Raw genomic sequence first — 19,005 nt, forward strand, 5'->3', positions numbered from 1 at the left:
ATGGGGGTTTTTTGGTCAAAAAAGGAAAATTTTATTGACCGTGACTGAGTCATAAAATTAATTAAAGGGTAGAACAATTGGGGGGAGGGGTACTTATGGGTACTGTAAGAGTTCAATCCATTTAGTACCACTGTCAATCAGCGCATGATTATGAAAAACAGAAAAAGCCATTTTTCAAAAGATTGATAGCCGTATACATTTAACATGACAAACATGATCTACGGTATCTCTACCTTAGGATTAAATCCTGCATGTCTAGTGGTGGAATAAACCTGCTGGGAGTAAGCCTCAACAATAAAACTAATCTTAGTGTGCATCAAACATTTTAAAAAGCTACAAGTCCGCGTATTGGAAATCAGCTCTGACCTTGGGATCTGATGTAAAAGGCTCATACTGCAATGCAATCTGAATGAGTAATTACACTATGTTGAATCAGGAATTATTGAATACTTCGCTAGTGTTAACTTTGATTAATTATGTTGCCTCAAGAACCTAATCGAGGAGGGGGGCAAACAAATGCGAGTTATTTGAGAAACTGTTGAAAATGTTGGGGATTGGTTTGCTTTTGTTGTCAAAGTCGTTCAAAGAGAGAGCAGTTGTCTGAGATGGATGTTAACCATTGACGACCTCCTGAGCACGCACCAGTGGAGAACAGCTTCAGACATGTCTTAATATCATTCAACTTTGCAACACAAGCACAAGGGACTAATCACATTTGCTTTACTATCATTGTTAATACACTGGTTTGACATCTTTGGCATGTTTGAGTAAGGCACTAAAAAGCTGGTTTGTTTAATATATCGTGGCTATTGACTGTGCAGCTTTAAGAACGCACCAGCAGGGATTAAGCTGCATGGTATGGGTGGGGGTAAATAGCGGAGGTCATTTAATGAATATTAATTAAAGCAATAATTTACACCTAACTTTCCCTCTAGTGGAAGGTCTGTTCCAGCTCAGTGAGCCTGTGACTGTGATGTATTCTTTATTGTTGAGATGAACAAAGAGGCGACCCTGTCAACTGTGAGCGCAACAGAGAGTTTCAATGAGAGAATATGGAAGGAGGTGACACAAACCTGACAGCCTGTTCTCACTTTAACATGATTTGCTTCAGGGAACGGCTGCTGTCAAATTTGTGTTTGGCCCATCTGAATCCCAGTGCGGGACATCAAATTGCTACAAGAGCAGAGAAAGTCTGACCTACATCACATCTGTCTTGAATCCAATCTAATTCCATTTCAGCAGGCCCGATGAACCATAATACCAAGAGATCTCTCATGTCAGGAAGCACTCGCATCAGTATGGCCTCTTTTGTGTTGACTTAATAGCATCTGACATGGATGGAAGCAGGAGGCTCGTAAGAATAAAAAAACTATTTTTAACAAATGTTGCCATAGAGGTAATTAGTGTTGTTATACAACTAGTAAAAAGACTTTGATATTTCTGTCTGAATTTCAATAAGGAGAAGTGGATTAGAAAGAGGAGCCTGTGATATCCCTACAAAAGTCAAATGTCTCTGTAGCAGCAATCAATCTCTTCCTCAATGTCGCAAACAATATTACTCAGATACACACTTGTACAATGTGTTGGTACTACATCATTGCCAGTGAGTTGCATGCAGGGCACCATCAGGCAGGAAGGAGGATTGATACAACCCCAGCTGTGCTATGGATGTACTTGCATATTACCAGGGGTATGGGAAAATAATCTGCTGATAAAGTCCACATCTTTAGAGCATAGTAAGGGGTGAATGTGGTGACTAAGCATGGCCTTGGGTCCAGGTAGGCAGCAGTGTTGCCATGAGCCCCCGCTGGTAGTCTTGGCATCTGACCAGGGGTGAAAAGGCTTGGACAAATGAGATGCCATCGAGCTTGACAGCCTGGTTGCAATCTCTGTTCCATGTCATCCCATAGGTGCTTGATAGGGCTCTGTTCGGGTCAGTCAAGTTCTTCCAGACTGAGCTCATCAAACTATGCCTTTATAGTTCTTGCTTTGTGCACTGGGGCACAGTCATGTTAGAACAGAAAGGGGCCTTCCCCAAACAGTTGCCACAAAGTTGGAAGGATAGCTTGATGTGTTGAAGCATTAAGATTGCCCCTCAGCTCTATACCATTATCCCTCCTCCACCAAACTTCACAGCACAATGCAGTCAGGCAGGTACCATTCTCCTGGCATCCGCCAAACCCATCTGACTGTAGACACTGACTCCACAGAACAAGTTTCCGCTGCTCCACAGTCCAGTGTTGGTGTGCTTTACACAACTCCATCCAATGCTTAACATTGGACTAGGCTTGCATGCAGATGCTTCGCAGTGGAAACCCAATCCATGATGCTCCCACTGCACAGTTTTTGTACTTACATTAATGCCAGTGGAACTCTTTAGCGATGGTAACAGCACAGGGTTGGTGACTTCTACCAATCATGTGCCTTAGCAGTCGTTTAACTCGCTCTGGGATTTTACACGGTTTTCTACTTCCGGGATGAGTTGCTGTTGTTCCTAAATGCTTCCACTTTCTAATAATATCACTCACAGTTGACTGTGGAATATCCAGCAGGGATGAAATTTCACAATCATCTTATTGGAAAGGTGGCATTCATGATAGTACAATACAAGAAGTCAGTGAGCTCTTCAGAATACCCATATCACAAATGTTTGCAAACGGAATCTTCTTCCTTTGTTTATCATTAACTCTGTTCACTACTGCCTCCTGTCTTAGCAGGAAATGTTAAATCTCAGTGGTGTCTTTTTCTAGCTAATTAAAGGTTAAATAATAATATAAAAATGATTAATGCTAAGGAGAGGAGAAACCCTCAAAATATGACCCAGAAAGCCCAACACCTCTATTGGGTTAATATATGCAGCAATGTCTGAATTTTCCAACACTAGATGAGAAATTGACTGATTTGTTGGGATTAAAAATAAAATGGTTCAAAGAATATAGAACGAAAAAAGGAAAAATCCCCATTTACTGTTGACGTGGGAGGAAAAATGCCACATTATTGCATTTTTTTCTCATTCAGGTTGTTCTGAGGAGTCCTAAATACCAACAATGGTGCTGCTCCTGTCAATGGAGCCAGATACGGTCCACACAGCCCGATCCATGCTGGTCAATATCTTCCTTTCAGCAGAACCTGCAAACTGTCGGTCTAAGCACCGAGAGAGCCATTATTCAGAGGAGCCTCTGAGTACAATAACTGAAAATGATAGTCCTTCCTGCTGTTGCATCCTCATAAATCATTCAATGTTTACAACCATTCAGGACGAATTGTCAGGGGAAGCTTTGTGAGATGTTAAAAAAGAGGGATACCTCATTGTAGCTGCCTCATGCATTACTTCAAACTGGAAGAAAGACTGCTAAAAGGGCTTCGACTGCATCTTCTCTGATGGATATCTGTATGTAGCTCCTTGATTCAATCAATATCTTTCGATTTGTCATTATATATCATCTGTGAAGATTATGGCATAGATATGACTGTAAAGCTGAATTTCTCTGCTGCTTTTTTCCCTCCTTCTGTCATCCAGGGCGACATTACAAACCCTGCCAAAAGCATTAATCATCGGTTCTGTTAGTTTATGTGCGTGCGTGTCTTCATCGGGGTCAGCTCAAAGGCTGTGATGTGTATTAGCAGGTTTTGTGGGTGTTGCCCCCAGCGGTTTCCAAGCTCCCAGGGAAAAGAAAATTCTGTAAGAGAGAGAGGATCAATTTCAAAACCTGCGCTGAATGGCAATGAGCCCTGGATCTGCAGCGTGAAGAGTCAGAGATGAGGATACGGCTATAAAAGGTGAGGGAATCATCAGCTTTAGCCACTGTGTATCAGTGTCTTTTTAGTGTGACTGTCTGACATTGCACACTGCAGCTAAATGTCCATCATAAGCCATGCTCTACTAAGGTCAGATGCAAGGTTGTCTTGCATAATGCCAACAATTTTTGTCTGATTATGTGCCTTTGGGCTCATGCACACTCGAAGCAGAACAGACACACTGCATGATTTATGCAAAAGTTGCAGAAGGTCTGTGAGGATATTCTCGGCAGTTTGGCAAACATCCACGAGTTAAACACGCTGCATGGGAGAGAAATGAAATACAAATTGCTCTGACAAACCTGAGCGACATCACACCAGAGTGAGCCGTGAATATGTTGCTTTGCACATGCAGTTCTCACAATTAAACCCATGAACAGCTTTCTGCTGTGGCATTTTCTGCAGTTCCATGGCTCTATTCGAGACTGTTTTCAATCACAAATATATCTTTGATCTGATCACCGCATAATATACTGATTTATTTTCTCTATTTCCACCAGCAGCCCAAATATCTCAAAACAAATCTTTGTTTGATGGAAGGATAATTAAGTGTCTGATTTTGATTGAATTAAGCCTTTGCTACTTTGGTATTACCAATTCAGTTATCTAAGCATGTAGAGCTAGGATGCCCTTATTTTTATAAACCATATTCCATTTCTGGCACACCACTGACAAGGACGAATGTCTACAAGGAGCAGATTTCTTCCACCTTAATACTTTTGAACGCTTTACTATCGCCAATTTAGTTATGTTGCAGCCTGAGGCTACAATTCATTCTCATCAATCTACACTCAGTGTCTCATCATGACAAAGTAAAAACAGACTTTTTTAAAAAATTTTTGCAAAGTTATTACAAATAAAAACATAATCAGACCCTTTACCTGAATGTGATGTAGGATTTTCTGCCATTCTTTTTTGCAAATCATCTGAAGCTCAGTCAGGTTGGATGGGGCTTGTTGGTCAGGTCTCTCCAGAGATGTTCAATGTTCTGGCTGGGGCACTCTAGGACATTCACAGAGTTGTCCCTAAACTACTCCAATGTTGTCTTGGCTGTGTGCTTAGAGTCACTGTCATGTTGGATAGTCCAGTACTGCTGCAGAACAGATTTTCATTGAGGATATCTCTGTACTTTGCTCCATCCAGCTCCCAGTCCCTGCTGCTGAAAACCACCCCCACAGCATGATGCTGCCACCACAATGCTTCACTGCAGGGATGGTTTTGAGCAGGTGGTGAGTGAGGCCTGCTTTTGTCCAGACATATCATGTAGAACTGAGGCCAAACAGTTTAATCAGACTGGATAATCTTGTTTCTTATAGTCTGCGAGTTCTCCAGGTGCTTTTTTGCAAACTCCACATGGGCTTTCATGTGTTTTGCACTGAGGAGGGGCTTCTGTTTAGCCACTCTGCCATAAAGCCTGGATAAGAGGAGGGCTGCAGTGATGCTTGTCCTTCTGGAACTTTGTCCAATCTCCACACAGGATCTCTGGAGCTCAGACAGAATGACCGTAAGGTTCTTGGTCACCTCTCTTACTCAGGCCTTTTTCCTGGATTGATCAGTTTGGCCAGGCAACCAGCTCTTGGAAGAGTCCTGGTTGTGCCAAACGTCTTCCATTTGGAAATTATAGAGGCTACTATGCTCTTGGGAACCTTCAGTACAGCAGAAGTGTTTTCAGCCTTCTCCAGATCTGTGCCTTGCAACAATCCTGCCTCTGAGCTCTGCAGGCACTTCCTCTGACCTCATGGTTTTTGCTCTGATTTGCATTGTCAGCTGTGAGGCCTTCTATTAATAGGTGTGTGACTTTCCAAATCATGTCCAATCAATTTAATTTACCACAGGTGGACTGCAGCCAGAGTGTAGAAATATCTCAGCAATGGTTAAGAGAAATGGGAGAAACCTGAGCTGATGTTTTGGCAAAGGCTCTGAATACTTCTGTCAATGTGGTATTTCAATTTTTTCTTTTAAATAAATTTGCAAAAAATTCAAAAATTCTATTTTCACTTTGCCACGATGGGCTACTGAGATTAGATTCATGAGAAACATAATGAATTCAAACAACTGAACAATCAGGCTATAACAAAATTCTGAATACTTTCAGAAAGCACTGTATGTCCATCAGTCCCAGCCATTCTTGTGAACGTGATATCTCAAGATTGCTCTGACAAATTTTCTTCAAACATTGCACAAATATTCACCCTGACTCCAGAATGAACTCGCTAGCTTTTGGAGATCAAAGGTTAAGGTCACTGAGCGTCATGTTTGTCCTGGCCATTCCTGTGAACACAATATCTTTAGAATACTTTGACTGATTTCCTTTAAACTTTACACAAATATATTAGCCCTGACTCAAGGATGAACTGATTAGATTTTAGGTGCCACAGGTCAAAGGTGAAGGCCATCAGACATCTGTTCATCTTTTGCTTTCTAGGCCACTCTTGCAGGCACTACATCTGTGCACAAATGCATTCTATGACTCAAACATGATCTGATTAAATTTTGGAGGTCATCAGCCTCTAGTCTGCCCTTGCCTTTAACTGCTCAGTGAATCAAATCACAGCCCTTTCTTTTGGACTCACAACTGTACTTTCACTACTCTGCAAAAGGATACCTCAGGGACATATCACTGCCAGGTGGTATTTCTAGTTAAAATTCTATTTTAGCTAAGTAATGTCACATTTACTGCACTAAACCTAGCTTGGATTTCTAGTGGGCAGTGAACTGAATGAATCCCTCTCTCACTCCTGAATGAGAATACAAGTGTGGCTCACTTTGGAAACTGTCAATAACTGCTTATTTTCTCAGAGATATCAAAAGTTGCCAAGCATCATGTTTTACAGCATCCAGAATCAGATTTATGGCACCTGGCAGAAATCCTGCATAGTTAATGCAGCTAGCAATTTCACACAATTCAACAACTGATACTGCTGAGGCCTGTTATTATGAACATTTAGAGGGGAAAATAAACACATATTGAAAAAGAAAAATATCTCACATTTTTATGCACACGGCAGATGGGACACACCTGAACGGCAGTCATATCAGCAACACATTTTTAAAGACAAACTGAACTGAAGCCATGAGCCAGTTTCGGAAATATCTGCAAGTAAATAATGACTGAGGAAGAAAAGATTGATAAAACTAAAAAAATGAACACAAACTGGCAGATTTTTTAAGATTATGAGGCTGGTTTTAAATTTGAAGGGGTTAAAAATCAACATAAAGTAGTTTATTTTGATCTGTGGGATTGAATTTTTAGTGTTTTCAGGTGTGAACTTGCACAACTTGGATACTACATCTCAAATGATGAAAGTAACATTGGTCAGTGGTCAACATTTTGAGCAGTACTCATCAGTTTCTACTGTGAATGGTCCCCTTAAATGTGACAGACACACAGTCCTTCATGCCTAGAACCCACTGGATCAGTGAGCCATGATCCATTTGTGCTGGTTTTGCTGCATCAGAGCAGCTGGATCATTATTTCATGTGGATTCAAAACCAATATACGAAGAAAATGTTACTTTTCCTGTCTAAGGCTGATTTGCTTTAAGAAATCCATCTTCAAAAGCTCCGGTCCACACAGTTTGTGCTGCATCAAATACAGCTTGGACCAATCAGTGTCATTTGAGGAGAACGAGACGAAGCTACGGGCAGGGTTTAATACTGAAAGCCAATAGCAAAAGCAGCAGCTTTTTCAGAATTGCCCCACATTCTTTATGAATTAAAGAGCAAATAACCACACTGAAAGCTTTTTATGACAGAAAAGGTGTTTTTGATCTTGTGCTGGCCTGCTTCAGCATGAATTTGCGAGAGTTACATCTGACTAATGAGATATGAAGGAAGAAGACCAAGGATAGCCTTGTAAAGATAAACACAATTAATCACACCCTATTATAAGCATTTACAAACTCCAATATTTTGCATTCAAAACTGGTTTGTGTCTTAAACCAAGGGTAAGAGACCTGCATTTATAACATGAACCTTACCATGGAAAAAGGAACTTGCTATGGACTAAAAGAAAACAAGTGAACGTTAAAAAGGTAAATGTTTCAAGAGGATCTGGCTGCAGACCTCTTTGGTGGGGCATTCAGCAGCAGACCTCTGCACTGGGGTGATGATGGTTGCTGCGCTCAAACATGGTGGACGAATGAGAGGAGGACAGGAACACATATAAAAACTTTTATAAAGCCTTTGTTGTTGGTTTCAACCAAAGTATTTAATCTGTAAGAAGACGTTAAGGATTCAAAATGGAGTAACTTTTTCCCCCTATGAGGATTACAAGACATGAACCTATCATCTTTATGCAAAAATAAGTGATAATAAAAACAAAAATGTATACTGTAAATGTATACCACTAAAGACACAAAACTTTTGTAACTATTAGTATTTTTATTTTTTGTGAAAATACGTTATGTTCAGTGTCAGTTTTCAGTGAATTTCTACCGTTAAATTTGATCCTCAGCCGTTGTCATGGAAATCTACGAGTCATCGTTGCTAAATGTTTTAATTGAGACGGGGATGACGTCATTTCCCACGGCCTGAGTAGTGTCTGAAACCATTTTTGTGTTTAGACTGAGTGGGTGATTTCAGACACATCCGGTTAGTGGTATCCACAACCTCCACCGGCTCCCTCTGAGTGGTGGTGGTGGTGACAGCCTCTGCCAGCTGTCTCTGCTTGCTGGAGAATGTCACAATGACCACTTTAGTCTTCTTAGTGTTCAGCTCTAGACAAACGTTGTGGTACATCATCGCCTCAGTGGAGAGGTCTGCTGCTGAACGCCCCACCATAGAGGTCTGCTTGAGGTCGCCAGACACCTCTCAAATGTTTGCTAACAAATGGTTCAGGTATCGTTTGACTTGTCCACGGATCTGCCTGTGAGTTTTTTTGTGGGTGGTGGACTTACTTTACATGAAAGGAAAAAGCTCTGGAAAGCTCCAATGAAGCCTGCAATTAGTTGCATTTTCTGTTATCAAAAAGTGCACTAATTCTGGATTGTACTTAAATTGTGATTAATGCGATTAGTCTTGACAGCACTACTTAATACCCACCACCTACTGAAATCTGAAGAAGGGACCCAAACTTCTAATTTTTATGAAATTAATTCAACAAAAAATGCTGAAATTTGGATCTTGGAATGAACACAACAAAAGGCTGAACAAAGAGGCTGGCAGACACTTTTGGATGCGTATGCAAACAGTTAATTTCCCTATGTTTTATCATTATAACATATTTTGGTTGTGTTTTTAAAGGTGACAAAAAAATGTACAAACTATCATATGATAACTTACTTTCTTGAAAATATTTCCATCCAGGATAACAGGATAAAGAAGTGAAAATCCCAAGAAAACAATCAGAATTGAATAATTTTCCTGCAAAATAAAGTAAATGGATAGATGTCTGCCTAGGGCTTCAATATCAGAGATATTCTGCCTTTTTTTTCCTGAAACCAGTTCATGACCCACTGAAAAAAGTCCTGTGACCCAATTTTGGGTCCTGACCTTAAGAACGACTATTGTAGATTATCTGATGCCATTTCTTTATATCATCCTCCCATCAAGGCAGAAGAACAATACATTTATCTTGTTTGTGGTGTAACATATAATTTCCACTCATTTAAATCTATGAATCACTCTAATAATCAGGAATGGCATTACTACTATAGAAGAAAATCCACTCCAACACAGGAAGTCAAACCAAATTCATGTAAGGTATCATGGAGTGAGGAATAAGGATGTAATTTTATTGCCTCTTAAGTAAAGTTTTCTTTAAAAATAAATGAAAATGAAGGGAAAGACAACATCTGGCTGTCTACAGTTTGAGAATAGTAACATGTTTTCTTTAAGACATAATGAAAGGCCTTGAGGGTGAAACCACACTTAGCTGTAAACCCACTCATCACACACAGGTCACGAAGCAGACAATAAGGCAGATAAAAAGTGTTTTGAAAGAGCAGGTCTGGGGTTTTTCTTTAACTGTCATATTAAAATTGACTTGTGAATCTAGGTGGTAATTACTGTTTTCACATTCAGCAGTGGAATAAATGAGGAAAAGGTACCTTTGAAAGGAGAACAACAGTGAATTTGCTTTCTCTTAATATCTCCTTTAAAAAGGCGTCTGTGGAAAAGATGGATCTGCTACACTTAATGTCATGCTGGAGTAGTGTAGCATTACAATAAAAAAAGCACAATAGAGAGGGAAATAAGATGATAATACATTAAGTAGTTTCACTTATGAATTTCATTACTGCTTTAAAAAAAAAGCTTTGCAAGTCGGCCTCAGTAAACCCTGTACAGAGAAATCAGATGACATCGTGTGAGATTGCGCTTGGTATTTTCCTAATGCCATGTTAGGGTGAGGTGGGCTGAAAATGACTGGGTGTAGGATGTGAGGTGAGAGAAGGTGAGGCTGAGAAAAATAAAACTGACAATTATCATGATCAACAACACATATTAAAGCAGCAGGATAGAAAGGAGAATCTATTTCTGACCTAAACAGCTTAAGATGAACACAAAGTGGATCATCACTATCATAATTGGCTTTGCACACAAGCATATTAGGAAAGGTTGATAATCTCTCTATTTATGCTAATAATAACACAATCCCTCTAATTACCTTTGGGGGGGAAACTGAATAGTTTATAAATCACTGCAGGTAATTCTTTATTGTGCATGCGCACTTTTGTCTCATTTCAATATAATCTCATGGATCTGCTCTTCATCTACGTGTTTCTCTTCAGAGCATATCTGCTGGTGTTTATCTTTCTGTGACTCTGTCTTCAGCTTGTCTCATCATGTTTTCCTCTTATAGGAAAATTATGCCACATATGAACCAAAAAAGTCCAGAGTTTTGCAGACTGAGTACTGATACAACCACCCTTAAACAAAAATTCTGTGTTCAGGAGAATATAATGTTAAAACCTGGTTGAAAATGTCCCTACATCGTTGGTCTCCCATGTTTTGTAATTGGTTAAGATTTGAAAATGGTCTAGTGTGCAGCCAGCTTATATGTAGGATCATAAAGCAAATAAATAACAAGATGAAATTTTTCACTGGAACTAAATCACCAGAAACACTTAGAGGTAAGAGAAAAATTACAAAAAACATCAAGTGTATTGATGTAGTTCTATTTTCTGTGGTCATATTGCGCTAAGTGTACTTGAGATAACGTTGTTTAAAAACATACAGTCATGTGCATAAGTTTTAGGTATGTAGGGCGCTGGATTTCATCAAAGGGGCCAAATGTGCCACAACCACTGGCTGGATGGGGGACAGAGTCAAACTGGACAAAGGTTGACACGTGTGCCACTTTGCAGCCAAGGTCAAGCTCAATGGCATCTCTTTCTTCCAGGCCTTTTATACACCTGGTAATATGCCCAGAGACTGCAGGTGGTTCTTGGCTTTACATACATTCACAACATGACCAGGGGTCGTGACAACCCTGACTACCTACCTGGGTGGTACCCTAGTGCCTAGGCTACGCTTACTCACCACATCCACCATCCTAAAGATATGCTCTTTGTTATTTTTTCCCACAGATTATTTCCCTTGGTAATGTGCAAAGACATCCAAAGCATGACAGAGGTTGTCTTAGGTTGTCCTGCCCAAGAGTGTCCTCAGACAGTTAACTTGCCACATTTACGTCTTACTGCAACCTCAAATTTTGGTCCAAACATGGCTGAAACTCATGCACAGTTCTGTATATGTCTAGAAATTTTCAGGAACAATGGAGACTAACATTTTACCATAGGTTGATTGAAAATACAGCCAGTATATGCCAATTTCATTGTTCCCAGGATTGATCCGTGAGGAATTCCACCCAGAGGAGATAAGAGTGACTGGGTTTAAGCTAATGTATAGATTTCAAAGTTTTATTTAGGTTTGCACTTAAAAAAATGAAATTAGACTCATGAATCTCCATCATATGATAACTTATGCATGTGTGATACCTCTGAGAGTCCAGCAGGTCCCTGGGTCTGATGATGGCCTTGACCAAGGCGTCGGGCCGCACTGATTTCTGAGGCGATGTCTTGGGGCTGGAGTCCGACTCTCCACTCTCCTCATCCCCCATGGCTTTAACATAACTGCTGCTCCGCATGCGACGACAAGGAATCTCGTCATCCTTACCATCGCCGGGGTAACCCCCCCAGTCATCTTGGGGCACCTGGGTGGCATAAAGAGGGTTAAACTGTCAATGCCATAATATAAACCTGCAACAACAAAACTGTCTACTAATCAATTTGTAAAAACAGTTTTCTGTTAACTTACCTTCAAACTAGACAAGAAACTACAAAAGTTAATATGGTTTGTGTTTCTGGCCACTGAATATTAATGAAGCAACATTCTCTCCCTGTACAGCAGGGGTGTCCAAACTATGGCCTGGGGGCCAAATTCGGCCCACAGCCTATTTTTGATAGGCCCGCAGCAAATTCCAGAGATAAAATGAAATATAGTCCACATTAAACATAAAGTGTATATTTAACTGTATTGTACTTCTTGTTTTCAGCACAAGGCAGTGCTACCATGTTAAATCTGTAAACAAACATTTTGACAAGAAGATATCTTCATTAATAACGCCCTGATGGATTACCACAGCAAATAGCATCACCACTTACTTTTCAGGGACAGGGCCAGTGGTAGCCAGGGCTAAATGGAGCCCCCCTGAAATCTGATTGGCTCCCCAAAATCCTAACAATAACAGTCTATTTTGACCTGAAAATGACAGTCTGTCAGCCACTAACTAGCCATTTAGGCATACTCAATCGCTGAGCGTGTATTCACTTACATTGTATTTGTCTTACTAACTTTAAAATCCTCAGGGCAAGGAATATGAAAGTGGCCCCACCATCCTTATACATTTTTGTATGTGGCCCTCCGTGAAAAAAGTTTGGACACCCCTACTATACAGCAACAACTGACTGTACAAAACATGGATGCTGTATCAGCCTTCTTGAACAGGGCTAAAAATGTGTCTATTTCTGCATAAAGACTGACATCTTTAAAATCTGACCTAAAGGGAGTCCTTTGGCATTTGCAACATGCCTCAAGTGGACACTCAAGGGACTGTAGTTTTTTAAAAAACTCTCTATTGGCTTCATTTTTCTGGAGGTTGGCACTTGATGGCGACCACCGATTGGTGGGAATATCTCAAATTTTAAAACCAAAAGCTGTTGCCACAAATTGCAGAATCTCATCTTGATAGTTGTCTGCATTGACTCCAATGATGACAAGCCTCATTTTTCCAATGAGGCAGACACCGCCTCACATGATGCGACTGCTGTAGACAGAATGTGGACTTAAGAAGATTTTGCAGATTTTCCATGCACAGCAAATTGGAGTCACTGGAATAAACTCTGTGTGGGTTAAAATCTACTTAATCTGAGTGTACATGTGAGACCATCTAATAACCTCTAAAGCCAAGTTCAAGTAACTCTTTTCTGGGAGCTGATTTTTAACTCTGATCAGGAGTTACAATAAACTCTTATGGGAGATAAATTCTACTCTTGCTAAGAGTAAAATTAACTCCCATCTTGAGTTTAATTTACGCGAACTCTTCCTCAGTGTTAGTAGTAAACACTTAAAGTGTTATATATTTCCATGTATGGAGATGATATAACAGACCACTTTAAACAACAGCAGCTGAAGTTCTATCATGCCACTAAAACCTGCCAGTTCTCATTAGTCATTGTGGCTAAGCTGCTGTGCTCTTGTCAGGATGGGGCAAAGAGACAGGCAGCTTATTGTCCTTTTGAACAAAACAGAACTCGCCACGTGTGGGAAGTATGTAACTCAATGGACAGTGTCACTCATGGTGCAGATGTGTTTAACATCAAAATCAACAATAATCCACCAGGAACATGACTAAATACAAAATATAATACATACAAAAATACGAAACACAGGAGATAACGGTACAACAAGCAACATCTAAACACATCTAAAAACATATAAATACATCTAAAAACAACTAAAATACATCTAAACACACAATGCATTATGGGAAAACTCTGCTCCCCAGATTTGAAGTAGCAGTGTAGGCGTGGCAACAAAGCTGTTGGGAATGAACACCTCCACTGGCTCCCTGCAGGGCTGTGTCCTGTCTCCTTTCCTTTACATCCTTTACACTGATGACTGTAGGTCCACTCAGCCTAACTGTCATCTCGTGAAATTTGCTGATGATACAGTCCTGCTCTCTCTGCTTTCTGCCTCCAGACTACACCATGGCCCTGTTCTGCAGGAGTTTGTGACCTGATGTGAAGACGTTTGTCTTGAGCTGAACACTAAGAAGACTAAAGAAGTCATTGTGACATTCTCCAGCAAGCAGAGACAGCTGGCAGAGGCTGTCACCACCACCACCATTCAGAGGGAGCCAGTGGAGGTTTTGGATGAATACAGGTACCTAGGTACAATTTTCAACAGCTCTCTGAAGTTTTCCTCCAACACCGAGGAGATCCTCAAGAGATGACATCAAAGGCAATATTTACTCAGGAAGCTGAGATACTTTTGGATTAATGCTAACATCCTAATGACTTTTTACCACTCCTTCATTGAAAGTGTGCTCTCTTTCTCAATTACCTGCTGGTTCCACTCAGTCAGCTTGCAAAACCGGACACATCTTCATACCATCACAAAAGTCTGCTCCAAAATCACTGGATGTCCTGTCAGAGCTCTGTCTGCTCTTTGTGATCAACAAACAATTCGTACTGCTCTCAGGATACTTGACGATCCCTCACACATTCTCCACTCTGTGTTTGAGTGGCTGCCATCAGGCCGCAGATTGCGTTGTCCAGGCTGCAGGACTCAAAGAAGGAAAGCTACCTTCGTCCCCACAGCAGTCCAGCTCCTAAACTCTAACCCATCTGTACTACAACATCATACTGATGCTCTCCCCCATAATAGACAGTTGTCCTCTTGCATTGACTGCACATAGCACTTTAGAGCTGAGTGTCTTTGGGCACTACCTCCCATTCCTTTAATTGCTATTTGCACATGTTCTGTTTTAAATGTTGAGTGTCTGTCCATGCTGCTGCTCTCTGTGCCTTTTAATTACCCTTCAGGGACAAATAAAGTGTTTTGACTTTGAATTTGAATTTTGAACTCAGGAACAGTGTGGATTCACTGCTCTCAACAACGTGTGAATGAACTACACACTGCACAGGAGCATCACTAAACACTACCTGGAGTCTAAGTGCGTGGATGTTCTCTGAAAATCTAACTCTTTCACTCTTTTTGTTTAACTCCCATTTTTTTTCACTCTGGGAATTTGCGGTGTGGGCGCCACCCACATACTCAGCTCTGCTGCTCATCCCACCAATGCATGATCTTAACAAATGTGTCTCCATTTAAAAGAGAAATAAGAAGCACTGTTACAACAAAGAAATAAAATACCTCACGACAGAAGATACATTGTTGTCAGGTTTGTTTTTGCAGACTTTGCATGGTGGGAGGCGTATGCGCAGTTGCAATGTTTATGAAAGACATGGTGTCAGAACAGTACTACATAACATGTGGTATCTCCTTTTTCCACAGCTGTAGACGATATTTAGTGATCATCAATAAATGTAAGCTAGAACTAACAAGATTGTAATTGTGAAAAAAATACACCTGCCTAAATATACGGTTTACATTATACCTGGTACACCTCTTTTCTTCACAAAGGTGCCGTCTTTAAAATGTAAACTGGCAAAGATTGTGTTTTTTTCCCCAGAGTCCTTCTTGGTAAAACATTTGTTATTCTTGTACAGTTTTATTTCCCTTCCATCATCAGACTTGTCTTTTTTACAGTGTCACAGAAACATCTGATAGAAATTGTCAGTAAATAAACAGCAAGATGAGCAGAGACTGTAAAAAGCTGCATGTGTAGGCGTAAATGTGTGAAGCAGAGACAAAAGAAGAATGGGTGGTGGGCGTGTGGTAGCTGTTTAGTCGGGTCTAGTAAGAAAGCCATGGTTTCATCCTCCCCTGTGAGCTAGAGGAGGAGACAGGTGGAGGGGAAAAAGAAAACTGCACTTTCTCCAACACACACAGCGTATCCAAGCAATCTTGTGGTGGGAAATGAGGGGCTGGAGGCTGGTGGGTGGGATTACCAATGATTGGGCCTTTAAGAGCTCTGTAACTCTCCCTTCCTTCCTCTCTCTCTATCTATCTCAGCCATTACTCCATCTTTCTTCACAATATCCCCTCCATCTGTCCCCTCTCTCTCGCTCTGTCTCTCCGTCTATCTCACTCTATTTTTTAACTTAATGGCAGTGACTTATGTTTCTTTGTGGGAGAGGTGCTGTGTATAGATAGAACCACAGAGTTAATCAATGAAATGCACTGCTGCACTGCAGGAGCATTGGCTGAGACCTGCCCAGCCTTAGTGTGAGCACACACCCTCTCACACACAAACATTCACGCTGCAATCCCTGTGCTCTCCTACTGAGCCAACAATCAAAGCTCTGACAGTCAAGGTAGACACGCACAGCTAATAAGCAAATGGCATCACAGCAATAGTGAGACATTTCACCAGAGATTTTAATTGGCTGAGGCAAAGTGCCAAAGCAGCTTGGGCGTACACGATAAGTGTTTTGAGTTGTGTTACTGACATGGTGTGCATCAATAAAGTTTTGTTTCTTAATTTAACAGAGAAGCATCACAGAAGGCAGGGCTGTTTGACAAAAAAATAGCACGACTGTGATCAAGTTCTAGGCACAAAGATGAGGGCAGCACCAAAGATAACCAAAACAAGCTTATAAGAAAGATAACAGTTCACCTAATGATGGGAAGTATAAATCTGTGTATATAAAAAACAAGCAATGAAAAAAAAGCCTAATTCTGAAAAGCTGGCACAATGGGAAATTTGAATAACTGAATAATATCCATTTAAATACGGCATAAAGACAACATATTTGATGTTCAAACTGACAACTTTATTCAATTTTGCATACACATTCTTAATGTAAAAAATGTAGTACCTTCCAAAAAAGTTGGGACAAGAGAAAGCAAAAACAGGGAAAGTTGTTGAATGCTTAAGACAACACCTGGAACACTCCTCAGTTACGTAAGTTAATTGGTACCAGGTAATTTTACAATCACCAGGTATAAAAGGAACATTGCAGGCGTGCAGATGGCCCAATGGTTAAGGTGCATCCCATGTAGGCGGTTTGCCCTGGTTCAAGTCGGCCCTATAGCTCCTTTACCCCACTCTCTTATACCTGTTTCCCACTCTAGCCACTGTCCTCCTTTTTAAATAAAGGCACAAAATGCCCAAAAATATATCTTTCGAAAAAGAGTATTCCAGAAAGGCTTAGCCTTCTACATTTAACAACAGAGAAAGGTTCCTCACTTTGTGAAAGACAACATGACAAGTAGTCCAGCAGTTTATAAGCAAGGTCTCTCAATGTGCAGTTACATGGAATTTAGTGACTTCACCTTCCAAAGTGTACAATATTATCAAAAGAATCTGGAGAAATCTCTGCATATAATGGGCAAGGCCAAAAAGCAACATTGACTGCCCATGACCTTCAATCTCTTAGGCAGCGCTGCATTTAAAAACACTACATCGTTCTGTGATGGATACATCATAGGCTTAGGAGCACTTTAAAAACTATAGTAAATGCTGCATCCACACATGTAAGTTAAAACTCTACCATGTACAGAGAGAGTCATATATCAACATTCAGAAGCTTCTCCAGCCCAGACTTATCTGAGATGGACCAAGCTTGAGTAGAAAATGTGCTGTGGTTTGACAATTCCACATTTCAAATTGCTTTAGAAAATAAAGGCTATTGAGTCCTCTGGGCTTAAGACGATAAGGACCATCCAGATTGTTATCAAGGCAAAGTTCAAAAGCCATGGCATGGGTAACACATCTGTGAAGGCACGATTAATACTGAGAGGTACATTTCCTTCATTTATTTTTAGCACAAAAGAGCAACAAATTTAACCTCAGACAGCTTTGTTAACAATCTTTTTAGAGATCCTTCAGATAATTTTATTTGGATACTCTACAGACCAAACTTACTTACTGTGTGGCTGGATGACCGTTAGCTCATTAACACTCACTGTCACCATGGTCTCCTTCCTCTCATGTTCACAGTGTACCTCTGCGTCCCTGACACACACCTCCTCCTTCTGCTTTCTATCTGGCTGTGCCACACACCTCTCCTCCTCCACCTGTTCATGCATGACAGTGGGTGCAGCAGTAGCAGGCCGTGCTGTGGAGACTGCAGAGTCTCTACAAACTGTGCAGAATCTTAATTAAGAGTCCTTTGACTCCTTGACACGTGAAATTAAATCCAACTGATTATTTCCCTGCTGATGCTACATGTCATCCAGACATTTTCTGAGAGGAAGCACACAGTGTGGGAAGGCGGTGGTGGCATTGGACCACAGAGCTGTCAATCTCCCTTTTAAAAACAGCATTAAAGGGGACATATTTTACCCTTTTAATAAAAGTTTATATTGGTCTCAGAGGTCCCCAAAACATGCCTGTGAAGTCTGTTGCTGAAAAAAACACTCCAGTATTGGATTTTTGCATGTCTAAAAACCCCTCTGTTTCAGCCCTGCTCAGAACAAGCTGTTTCTGTGTCTGTGGCTATAAATGTTACTGAGCTGTTTGACTCCGCCCCAGACACTGCCTCTCTTAGGAAATAGACTTGGCTTAATGGGAGATCTGGAGATGAGGGCGGAACTTTCTTCCAAGCGGGGAAGGCCAACCAAACCTGGGGACAGTGCTAACTCCCCCCATAACATCATGAGGGGAGAATCAGAGAACGACTAGTTTTAGCACACATTTTCTGAAAGGTGGGGTGGGGGGGTTCTGGTTCTTGAGGGGATTGTGGACAGGCCAGGAGCACATATTTTTGTTATTAAAAGCTGAAAAAAGTGATTTTTGCATATGTCCCCTTTAAAATCAAGGGCGGATTCAGGGGCTGACCAGGGGCCTCATCAAAGTTCGAAACTAAGATCAAGTATGTGCCTTGTCAAAAGTATTTTTTATTGTCTTTTAAGTTTTGTGTTGTGCCAGAAAACAGTAAATTTAATCCCAGACTTCTGTCTCTCTGCTCTGGCATAGAGCAAGGCAGCTGTGCTCTAGCCAGAGTTCTCCCTAAGGTCAGGGGGCAGGCTAATTGCTGTAGTGCTTGTCTATTTTTCACTCAAACCAGACGTGGTTGGAACAAATATCTTACCTGCTGAAGGTGTGTTTAATCCATATTTCCCTTGTCTTTAGAC

At 40.8% G+C, this 19,005-nt stretch overlaps 1 protein-coding gene across 1 annotated transcript in view; it reads right to left on the reverse strand.

The window, feature by feature from the left end:
• dlgap2a (discs, large (Drosophila) homolog-associated protein 2a) overlaps positions 1-19,005 on the reverse strand; it is a 141,507-nt gene that overhangs the window by 51,543 nt on the left and 70,959 nt on the right. The window contains exon 3 of the mRNA XM_041812843.1: positions 11,739-11,953. Within this exon, the coding sequence (XP_041668777.1) occupies positions 11,739-11,953 (215 nt within the window). The remainder of the gene's footprint in view (positions 1-11,738; positions 11,954-19,005) is intronic.

Source organism: Cheilinus undulatus, linkage group 18, assembly GCF_018320785.1.
Source record: "Cheilinus undulatus linkage group 18, ASM1832078v1, whole genome shotgun sequence".
Classification (NCBI taxonomy): Eukaryota; Metazoa; Chordata; class Actinopteri; order Labriformes; family Labridae; genus Cheilinus; species Cheilinus undulatus.